The sequence below is a fragment of the Anabrus simplex genome, chromosome 2, assembly GCF_040414725.1.
Source record: "Anabrus simplex isolate iqAnaSimp1 chromosome 2, ASM4041472v1, whole genome shotgun sequence".
NCBI lineage: Eukaryota > Metazoa > Arthropoda > Insecta > Orthoptera > Tettigoniidae > Anabrus > Anabrus simplex.
The window spans coordinates 664,746,514-664,758,692 of record NC_090266.1 but is presented as its reverse complement, the minus strand read 5'-3'; the positions used below and the strand labels follow the sequence as shown (position 1 = coordinate 664,758,692).

General features: G+C 40.3%; 1 protein-coding gene across 8 annotated transcripts in view; it reads left to right on the top strand.

Moving 5' to 3' along the window:
• The window catches only part of PMCA (plasma membrane calcium-transporting ATPase 3), a 1,641,549-nt gene that overhangs the window by 1,358,412 nt on the left and 270,958 nt on the right, over positions 1-12,179 (top strand). For all 8 annotated transcript variants that reach the window (XM_067141188.2, XM_067141187.2, XM_067141184.2 and 5 more), the window contains one exon: positions 10,658-10,809. In XM_067141188.2, coding sequence (XP_066997289.2) covers positions 10,658-10,809 — 152 coding nt within the window. The remainder of the gene's footprint in view (positions 1-10,657; positions 10,810-12,179) is intronic.

Below are 12,179 nucleotides of genomic sequence, written 5' to 3'. Positions count from 1 at the left end.
TTCTTCTTCCCGGGGGTTGCTTCTCGGCGGGGGAAGAGGCCTCGTCCTGGTGGCCCTCCTCCCGGCCTGGTGACCCCAGGGTGGCTGATGGCTCCGCTGCGTCGCCATCTTCTTCTTTCCCGTGGCTGGCGGCGGCGGTGGCGTCGGTCGGTCCCAGGGGTTGCTTCTCGGCTGGGGAAGAGGCCTCGCCCTGGTGGCCCTCCTCCCGGCCTGGTGACCCCGGGGTAGCTGCCGGCTCCTCTGCGTCGCCATCTTCTTCTTTCTCCTGGCTGGCGGCGGCGGTGGCGTCGGTCGGTGATAACACTCGACTGCGTTCCCAGTCCTGGGGGGCGCACATCGAGGTCTGCAACTCGACAGACGTTCAGTCAGGCTGGACCTGGGCAGCAGTCTCAGTACGCCAGGGGGCGTCCTTCTCCACCGCTGTGCTGCTTTCCACCATCACGGGCGCGTTCCTGGTTTGCGCCCGGGTAACAGGCCCTTCCTGGTAGGCCTGCGTCTGCGACCACTTCGCACTGGTTGTCGCCTTGTTGGTCTGCGTGTACTTCGTAAAGCACAGCTTTCCAACTGGAGTCGCGGCGCTCGGGAGCGCCGCTGTCGTCCTCGGTCGTTGGCTCCGTCTGCGAGGCTGCCTCCTGGTAGCCCGAGACGTCCAGGTGCTCCCTGAGTCCTGGTAGCCGGGCAACCTGGAACTGCTGGGACGCGCGCTCCTCGTAGACCCTGAAGCTGGCTGCGTCGTTAAGGCGGATGATGATCGCCCAGGAAGCAACCATAATGCCGATGATCGGCAGGAGTGGCTCTCCGATGAACTCCGCAGTCGCATTCAGGTGGTCGAAGACGCGCAGCGTCCCCTGGTAGTCGCTTTCCCCCGGCCGGTTGAACACCACCAGTCCCGGGCGTTCATAGCTGGGGACATCCGCCGTGTCGAGCGCGTCCAGCAGCTTCTCGACGGCTCCCTGGTAGTCGTAGTCGACCAGTCTCACTGGTAGGGTCGGCTTCTCCATCTTGGTCCTCCTGTAAGGTAACCTGAAACAGAAGAAAGAGCGAGCACTGAGAAGTGCTACAGCTCAGACAATGCTCCTTCGAAAATGTACTAATAAGTACAAGTGCCTGGCTGATACTTGAAAAGTACAGAGCGCCTGGCAAGGAGAGAGAGAGAGCGCAGCGAGAGGCACGTATGTCCTTTCACTACGGCAGTCAGCTCGTCCTTGCTCGTGGGTGAAGAAGAGTTGGGATCTTATACCACCTGAACTAGTCTCCAAGAGCTTCAAAAGGACTGGGATTTCGAATGCACTAGACGGTTCCGAAGATGACGCAGTGTGGCAGGGAGACGAAGAATCTGATACTGGTATTAACAGAGGCGAGGACGGTGCATCAGATAGCGAAACCTGCGATAGCGACACCGAAGATTTGGAATAAATTGCGTACCGGTAAGTCCGCATTTCACAACAAAGCGATAATTTGTTGCAAGTGTAATATTTTAACTTTAATACTCAAAGTAATGACAAATTAACTTAATACGTTCATTTTTATTTTCAGGTTGGAAAAACGTTCGCCGAATTGTTGCGAAAAATTATGAATTTTGTTTTAGACTATTTTAATTATTTTGATGTATAAACGCGAGTATTATGTGCATCTTAAATTTGTATCAAATACAATTTAGTTATAAATACATTTTTTGAGTAATACAAATACTGGTATTAAATATTCATCGTATAATGGTCGCACCCTACAATTTTTTTCGAAAATTTTGGTATAAAAAGTGCGACGATTATGCCGTGAAATACGGTAATTTCTCTACCTGTGTAGATAGCAATATACTTTGCCAATTTCAGAAACCTGTTTGGTGTGGATGGAAAGCACACCATTCTAACATTGTCCACTCAAACAAGTTTCATTTGCTACAGAAATTGTCAAGGACTGCAATATTCTCAAAATGGAGGGTTTTACCTCTATGTTGGAGATTCTTTGTAAAACTATGATCACAAGATTTGGTTAACTACAAGTTAGCATACTTTTCTTGTCAAAATGGACAAATTTTTCCCCGTCTTTAAACATCAGAAGTTTGTCTACTACAATAGTCTACTTCATTAATTTCTTCCCCTCAGCTAACGACAATAGGGTAGATGATGATTATGATAGAAATTATTGTTCTAGGGATGGCCCCTCTGTTATCTGTTGTATTTCTTAGTGTGTGTGACAGAAGAGTGATGTTGGCACTGATTTCTCACAAAGGCTGCTTATTTTGATTCCTGGCCTATTCATGTGGGATTTTTTAATGTTGGATTCCATGTAAAACCACAAACTACTTAATTTTTTGTTGCTTAGTCTGATTGTGATGGTTCGATCAGCTTCCGCTTCGAACGCTAGCGTTGTGCCACATCCAAATTTGAAAGTGTCATTGTTTAAGAAGCCTTTCTCGTGGTCAGTCGAGATTTCTTCTGAGGACGCAGAGCGCAGTTTTCTGCGAAACGTTAAGAATTTCACCTTATTTTCCTGACACGGCATAAGCCCAAAAGCCTATACAGTACTTAATTTTTTGTTTCCTGTTTGAGAGAATCGCTTCTAGTGAGAACCTTTAGTAGGATATTCACAGCAGGGAGTATCCTATATACCTGATAGACTACTAAATAACCATTCTATAAATTCATATTATGTACTTTCCCACAAGTCACCCTGTGTATGACTTTACTACCCACAATCAGTGTATACACTTTCAAAACTTTCTTTCCTCTTCTTTCTTCCCCTGGCCTTTTCCATATTACCTGGGGTTCACACCTTATGTGGATTTAGCTCAATTTTACAGCCCACTGCCGTCCCTGATGCCAACCCTGTAGGAGGGAGGTGTATTCAGTGTTGCATCTTTCTGTGGTGGTTTGTAGTGTGATGTGTTGTATGTAAATTAAGATGTGTATTAAGACCAACACAAATACCCAGTTCCCGAACTAGGGGAATTGACCGGATGTGGTTAAAATCCCTGATTTGGCTGGGAATCGAGCCCGAGTCCCTCTGAACCGAAGGCCATTAGCTGACCATTCAGCCAAGTGGCGAGGCAAGATGTTTCCTGATAAACTGTCATATTTCAAACTAATGTAAATGTAACTAGTAAAATGATTTTATGATTGTGCAGCTGTTGAGAGTGAGCGAGTGATTTCCAAGTGGTACTAGATTTTAAAAAGTTCCGTAGCTTTTGTTTGTCAAGATGTAATCCTATGTTTAAACACCAGTCTCCTTATTTTCTATTGGTATCATTGGTTTATGTGTTGGAGAGGTGACTGCTTGATTGTTGTAGGCAAATATTTGGTTAATGACTTTCCTCTCGACTAGACAATTCTTCATTTTGTCCACCCATAGTGGTGTTCTCATTTTATATTCATCTTAGACATTAGACAGTTAGAATTATGATGAACTTCACCCTTGCCCTTACATACAGGCATAATCGATTCAGTATTGTGCTTTAGAAGCAGTCCCTTGGTCAGTAATACTATTGTTTAACGCTAGTTTCTGGGAATGTGGGGCATTGCGGGTCGGATCCACTTATTGTTTTAACTTCATGTCCATCCGTCTATCAATCCATCCTCACGTTTTGAATTCTGGTCAGTGCAGGATTATGGATTTTTAATTGTCCTTACATTTTGTCTCATTTTGTGCCATTAGGGGCCAATGACCTAGATGTTAGGCCCCTTTAAATAACAAGCATCATCATCTTCTTGCTTCTGTTGTTTGCATCTTCAGTCCATAAACTGGTTTGATGCAGCTCTCCATGCCACTACTGTGTTTAAATTTTCATTTCTACATAACTGCTACATCCTACATCTGCTCTAATCTGCTTGTCATGTTCATACCTTGGTCTACCCCTGCCATTCGTACCACCTACCCTTCTCTCAAAAACCAACTCAACAAGTCATGGATGTCTTAAGATGTTCCCCATCATTCTTTCACTTCTTCCCATCAAATTTAGCCAAATCAATCTCCTCTCGCCAATTCAATTCAATATCTCTTCATTTGCAATGCACTCTTGTTAAGTACAATTTTGGAAAATGTCATGAAGTTACACACTAGTGGCCTGAGCTTACCAATCCCCTTTTAGAAGAGATCAAGGATGAAAGGTCGATTCCACTATATCGCCGAGCGTTAATAGAAACGGCTTTCGCAAGTATCAACTCGATATCGATGCGTAAGAGGCAGAATGCTCCAGTAGACAAGTTTTGACTCACAAGGCAATAAACTCAGCAGAGCGGAGTGCAGAGGAAGGTAATATACACAAAGCCGTACTTCGGAACATTTAAAAAAAACATTAATGGTGGGCCATACCCAAGAGGAGTTATCGTGGTAAGTGCATGTTAAATCGTGGGAAAGGAATACCAGAAAAGAGAACTCCCAAAACACAGAATTCATTTTTTTTTTTTTAGATAACACATATATTGAATAAAGTTTTCAAAACAACAAGATATAGGTCCACAAAAGAGAGATAAACAAATCACGGGGACTATTTCAATGGTCAATAATCTAGTTTAGATAGGGACACACAGTTATAACAAAGGGTAAAAATGACCCGTAAAAATCAACATTATCTTTGGTTACAATAAGTGATAAAAGCCCCGAGAATTACAACTGTCTTTGAAGTACAATCAAAGGGGTAAATGCCCCGTGAATTATAAATATCTTGACTTGTACAAATTCGAGTGAAAAGGTAAAACCTGTGCAAATCAATGTTCTTGTTTATATACAAGCTCCCATAAAAGGCCCATTTGATGAACCGGAATAAGATAGTTCAAAAAACAATTGGCAGTAATATTAATTGAAAAGACATTTACAATACAAAAAAAAGGAGTACTTTGCAAGATACTACCACAATCCCCCAGATTCGTGGTTCAGATTAGACAATATAGGGAAACATATGAACATCGAACATACCCAGTGTAGATACATCATAAAAGGGTTAGCAGACCGCGATACACCATCATAAATAACAAAGGTAAACAAAAGGATAAAAATAATAAAGGGAAAGGCAAAGGGGGGCAATGAGGCGAAGAGAGAAGAAAAATCAGGAGGGATAAGGAGACAAAGTGTTGATCAGGCCGCGAAACTCCCACATCACATGAATGTAAGGCAAAGTTCACACATTACACATCGCGAGTCCAGTCCACATTCTCGATTCATCTTTCTATCTCGAGTTCGGAGTTTAAATTTTACCACAGTGTCAATTTCGTAATGCCCTTAAAAAAAAAAGGGACTAAAGTTTGGATTCCAATTAACAAGCTGAAGAAAAAGGGCAAAATAGAATGAATGAAGTCTCTTCACCCAGTACGTAGAACGGAGAAATTTAAAACCAGTATGTACACGGGCCAACCGTGCACACTTCCAGAGCTTCCACTGCCTATTACAACATTTGATCCACACCTGAACCTCGAACAAACACACAGAGCCCCGTATATATACGGAACCGAGGTCGCCGTGGAACATGCTAGAAGCGATGACGTCGCAGGGCCTCGCGTGGAGCGATGAAACAGTCCAAGCAGTCAAGCGGCAGGCGTGAAGGCAGACAGTTCGTGTAGCGAGACGGTGCGTTGGGTTTGAGCGTAGAAGAAAAATTAGGTAAGCGATTTGAACACGTTACACTCTACCCATCTCACCTTCAGCATTCTTCAGTGATACACATTTAAAAATCTTCTGTTCTCTTTCTTTCTGAGCTAGTTATCGTCCACGTTTCACTTCCATACAATGCCACGCTGAAATCGAAAGTCTTCAAAAACATCTTTCTTATTCCTATATCAATATTCGAAATGAGTAAATTTCTTTTATTAAGAAAGGCCTTCCATGTTTGTGCCAGTCTGCATTGTATGCCCTCCTTACTTCTGCCCTCGTTTGTTATTTTACTACCGAAGTAACTTCCTTTAAGACTTCATTTCCTATCTAATATTTCCTACATCACCTGATTTTGTTCAACTGCACTCCATGACTTTTGTTTTGTACTTATTTTCATATTGTACTCTTTCCCCAAGATTCTGTCCATACAATTCTGCAATTTATCCAGATCTTCTGCAGACTCATATAACTTAACAATATCATCAGCAAATATTAGGGTTTTGATGTCCTCTCATTGGAATGCGATACCCTGTCAAAAATCCCCTGATTTGCTTTACTGCCTGTTCTGTATAAACATCGAAAAGGAGTGGGGACAAACTGCAGCCTTGCCTAATTCATTTATGGATTACTACTTACTTCTCAAAGCCCTCAATTTTTATTACTGCAGACTGATTCTTTTTACAGATGTAGATAATTCTTCTTTCCCAGTATCTGATCCAGATCATTTTCAGAATTGATGAACTTGGCCATTTTTGGTTTCTGTTAGATCCATATTGATCACTAATGATTTAGCAACCTGTGAGAAAACCGGGCTGCTGGGCTGAGTGGCTCAGACAATTGAAGCGCTGGTCTTCTGACTCCAACTTGGCAGATTAGATCCTGGCTCAGTCCGGTTTTATTTGAAGGTACTCAAATAAGTCAGCCACATGTTGTTAGATTTACTGGCACGTAAAAAAATCCTGCAGGACTAAATTCTGGCACCTCGGCGTCTCCAGAAACTGTAAAAGTAGTCAGTGGGACAGAAATCCATTATTATTATTATTATTAAAACATGGCTAATAAGGGTCCGCCATTCAATACAGTTACAATTGCAGTAGTGTATGGTGATTACCGTTTCATCACACGTCGTTAAATCACCTTCAGAATCTCGAATAGCTTAGTCTAATCAACAATATCAAATGATTTTTCTATATCTTTGTATGTGGGCTTGTTCTTCTTAATTTGGTCCTCTAAGATCTGACTTAGTCATGTTTGCTTCATATGTTACTACATTTCTTCTGAAGCAAAATTGACCTTCTCTCAACTCAGTTTCACCTTGTCTTTCCATTCTTCTGTAAATAATACATATTAACATTTCGCAGGTGTTAGATACTACAGTAATGATGTGTTAGTTTTCAGCACCGACTTTCTTGGGAATAGGTATTACAACATTCTGCTGAAAATCGGATGGCACTTTTCCTGTATCATACATCTTGCACACTAAATTGAATAACCTTGCCATGCTGGTTTCTCCTAAGGCAGTCTGTAATTCTTAAGGGTATGTCATCAATTCCACGTGCTTTGTTCCCATTTAAGTCTCTCAAAGCTCTGTCAAATTCTGACCTCAAAATTGGGTCTCCCATTTCATCAGCATCAATGGCCTCTTCTTCTAGAACCATATTGTCTACTTCCTTATTTTGATCAGACTGTTGGAAATGTCCATGCCATCTTTCTGCATTGTCTACTTTTCCTGGAAGTGGGTTTCTTCCTATGACCATACAACCTTCAGCTTCCCTTTCAGCCATTCTTCCTTAGCTATCCTGCACTTTCTGTCCACTTAATTCTTTAATTGCCTGTATTCTTTTCTGCCCTCCTTATTTTTTTGTGTTCTTGTACTTTCGTCGTTCATCAATCAGATCTAGTATCTCCTGAGTTATCCATTGATTCTTTGTTGATCTTTCCTTTCTTCCTGAACTTTCTTGTGCAGCTCTACTGACCTATTCTTCATGACTGTCCATTCTTCCTCTTGTTTCCTTCCTTTTCATTTAGTCCTTGGGACTGATGGCTTTAGATGTCAGGCTCCTTTAAACAAGCATCATTTAGTCCTTGTGCAACATGTTCCTAGAAACAATCTCTCATACTCTTTTATTTCAACATGTCTAGATCCCAACTCCTTGTATTCCTTCCTTTTTTTTTTTTCAATTTCTTTAACCTCACATGGCATTTCGTGACTAATAAATTGTGGCAAGTCCACGTCTGCTCGTAGGAAAGTCTTGCAATCAACCACCTGGTTTCTGGATCTCTGCGTAATAATAATGAAGTCTATTTGATAACTTCCAGCATCTCCAGGTCTCATCCACACATTCATCTGTTGCTTGTGATATTTGAACCAAGTATTAGTAAGGACTAAATTATGAGCGGTACAGAATTCAACCAGCTGACTTCCTCTTTCATTCCTTCGTCCCAGTCCAAAATCTCCTATTGTATTACTTTCTCTTCCTTGGTCTACCACTTCATTCCACTCTCCCATCACAATTAGATTCCAGTCACCTTTTAAATATTATATTTAATCTTCTCTCCCTTTATATATTCTTTTGGTTTCATTATTATCTGCTGAACTAGTATGCATATAGACCTTCACTATTGTTGTGGGCATTGGCTTGGTGTCAATCTTGTCAACAGTATTCCTTCCATTATGCTGGTGATAGTAGCTTACTCGCAGTCCTATTTTCTTATTCATTATTAAACTAACTACCGCATTTCTCCTGTTTGATTTTGTGTTCATAATTGTGTAGTCACCTGATGAAAAATCTTGCTCTTCCTGCCAACGTACTTCAGTTATACCAACTACATCTCACTTCAGTCTATCCATCTCCATTTTCAGATTCTGTAACCTACCACAGCGATTCAAAATTCTAATATTCCACACTCTGACTCACAGAATGTCGGTATCTATCTTCTTGATGATCGCCCTGTCTCGTGTATTCCACAACCAGAGATCCAAATGTGGGACTATTTTACGTCCGGAATATTTTACATGGGAGAAAGCCATCAGTACATCCTTCATTCATACGCACAGATAGAGCTGCATGTCCCATAAACCTACTACTCTGGCATAGGAGGGGGAGAGTTGATACTCCCATGTGACGTGTCGCAGGTGGTGGATAGCAGGTTCCTAACCGGCTTGCCAGCAGACTTGAGCGAAATAAAATAGCTCTCACGAACCAAACACACAAACCCATCTGGGTGGGGGACGCAGACAAAGAATACACCCACGGTATCTCCTGCCTGTTGTAAGGGGCAACCAAGGGATGATTAAGAACCATGAGACTACTTGTGATTAGTACCATCACACAGGGAATACCATGGGTTGCTTTTACTTGAGAGTAGTACCACTATGTTAGGTACACTGTAGGTTTGTGGTTAGTAGCAGCAGAGAGTGATTCACCTATGGGTTTAAGGTACCTGTGATTTGTACCACTATATGAGCGACACCATGGGTCTGTGTTGCCTGTGATTTGTATCCGCTATGTGGGGAACACCACGGGATAGTGTTTGGGTCCCTGTGATTAGTACACCTAGGTGAGGAACACCATGGGTTTGCGTTGTCTATGAATGATGCCATTATGTGAGAAATACCATCGGTCTGCGTTACCTGTGCGACGTACATTACTTGTGAATAGTACCATAATGTGTGGAACACCATGAGTCTAAGTTACTTTTGATTAGTACAGCTACATGATAAATACCATGGTTCTACTTTCCTAGCGATAAGTACCATTATGAGGGGCCGATGAAATAGAGTTTAGACTACAAACATAATCGATTCAGTATTGTGCTTTAGAAGCAGTTCCTTGGTCAGTAATACTATTGTTTAACGCTAGTTTCTGGGAAGGTGGGGCATTGCGCGTCGGTTCCACTGATAGTTTTAACTTCATAATCAATTTTTATTGTCATCTTTTTGAATTCTAGTCAATGGATCGATTTTGGAATTATTTTTAACTTTCAGTATTGTGAGTTGGATTGACTGATTATTTTAAATTAATATTCATCCATTCATTCATCAACACATTTTTAATTCTTGTCACTGGATTAATTTTGGACTTTTAAATTATCATTACATTTCGTCTCGCTTCGTACCATTAGGAGCTGATGACCTAGATGTTAGGCCCCTTAACAAGCAACATCATCATCATCATCATCATCAGAGCTGCATGTCCTCGGGAGTTAGTTACGGCTGTAGTTTCCCCGTTGCTATCAGCTGTGTAGCTTTGTCAGCACAGCTAGCTAAGCAGTGTTAAGTAATATTACAAGGCCATATCAGTCAATTATCTAGACTGCCGCACTTGCAACATCTTAAAGGCTGCAATCCCTTTTTGATGAACCATTCGTTAGTCTGGTCTCTCTACACATACCCATCTGATATGGTTGCTCCTGTGGCTCCGCTGTCTGCTTCACTGGGACGCATAAGCTTCCCCACCACAGCAAGTTCGTATTGTTCGCAGGGAAAATCTTGCCTTTACGTAATCTTATGAAAGATGAGTTTTTCAATATGTGAACAATGTGGTTAACACAGCTTGACAACATTTGCTACATAGAATAGGAAACATAGTCTTAATACAATATTTTGATTTGAAATGTGAGCAGTCCAGTTAGGTATTTGTGTGAGAATAGTTTTTTGAGAAATAAGGTGATTTGGCTCTGTTTTGAAAAGAAAAAGATGCTCATAACTTTTTCTGTCCTACTGTCCTGTTCCTTTAACCCCTTTTTTAGGTCTCTTAGCAATTAACCTTTTATTGAGAAGTGCAAAACCTAATTATGTACAGTACCTTCTTCCCCATTTCCCTGTAACTTACCATTACTTCATTATATCTTCCCTCCTTATCCCTGGATGGGATTATTATCTTTCCATTGGTTGTTGCTATGCACATAATATGTAGCTTTATTGTACACAGTCCTCTGTGTACATCTTCTGCCTTTTGTAGTATATTCTATTATTATTTTGTTTATTCTTTGTCAGATTCTTGAGTAGCTGTTTTCTTAAGAAAACTTTTTGCTGTTGTTTGACTCAAGTACTCTTGATGAATTTCAGGTAGTCATCATAGAGTTTGGTGCTATGGCATTTTCGACTACTGGTTTAACGCTGGAGCAATGGTTGTGGTGTGTGTTCTTTGGTTTTGGGACCCTTCTTTGGGGCCAGTTAGTGACTACTATTCCTACACGAAAAATTCCAAAAATATTATCGTAAGTACTTCTCTGTCTTGCTGTATACTGAATAGAGTTGTTAAATTCGAGAATTTTCTTCCATTATGCTTGCTGGTCAATGTTTGACTAGTTTAACTCTCTGTCATTGTATTTCATCTGTTGCCATTGTGGTTTCCTCTTTTTTTTTTTTTTTTGAATGTATTAAATTTCAATGCTTGTCTTCTAAATATCTAACCTGACGAAAAATGTATACTTTACACTTGTTATAACAACATTAAGCTAGAAAAATGGCAATTAATGTGGGTAATAGAATAATCTTTTTCTGGAATTACTTTTGTACTGATAGATGTGCTTTCTCATTCAGATGAGCTTATGTTGTAAAATGGAAATGCTTTCATGAAACTCTATTTCACATAATGATTAAACAGGAAACTGTAGTGCTTAAATGGATAATTGTTTTTGAAAGAAAAATTAAAAAGTTATAACGGATGTTTCCATGACCTGAAATTATAGATGTACTTGTTAATCGTTTTATGGCATGGAAACAGGACAAACTGTCTTAAAATCTAATGTTAAGCAAAGGCTCTTGACAGTTAGTGCTGAAAGGTTGAGTTAAATGCTGATTTTTATTAGAAGATTTCTGGTTTATTCTGAGGAAGAAAAGCAGAAGTTGTCATAGAATTTAATTGAAAATGAATACTGCAATATATTTTTTGCCACTCCTTTAAAAAAATTTGTTGCATTCCTTTTTGTTTTGCTTAATTTCAAAACAATATGCTTGATTTTTGACTGAATGATACAATGAATTGTTGGACGCTTCAAGACTTGGATACGTACTTATGTCTGCACAGTGCAGGATACTATTTTGAGCAGAAAGAAACCGTACAATTTGAGATATGGTCGTAAATTAATGGTACTCGCAGTGGTGTAGTGTGATTTTCTGTTAGGAGGAAGCTGTCACCTAAAGCATTTAATTGAATTCATTTGTGATTATCGTTAATCTAACACAGTAGTTTTCTAGCTTTTTAACAGTTACTGAATGATTATGAAAGCATTTAAGTAAAATTTGCCTACCTTACTTCTTGCAGGCTAGATCAATTCTCTGGGTTTTCTTGGGAATTAAGGTAAATAGGGCAACAAAAAGTGCCTCAAATAGTTGTCAACTCAAAGAGAGTGAGACTCCTGAAAGTATGTCCTTGAGAGCCTATAAAGCAAACAGTAGTTTGACACACAATTTTCCTGTTCTGTTCAACAATTTCATTGTGCTTTTCCATAACTATTTTATGTTGCTCACTTAAATAAAACCCAGTTTGCATATTTTGTTCTAAATAACTGAAACTCGTTTAAACAGTAAGTATGATTGAAAGATTTTGTGTCTTTTTATCTGCCTTATAAATGTTATTCAAATT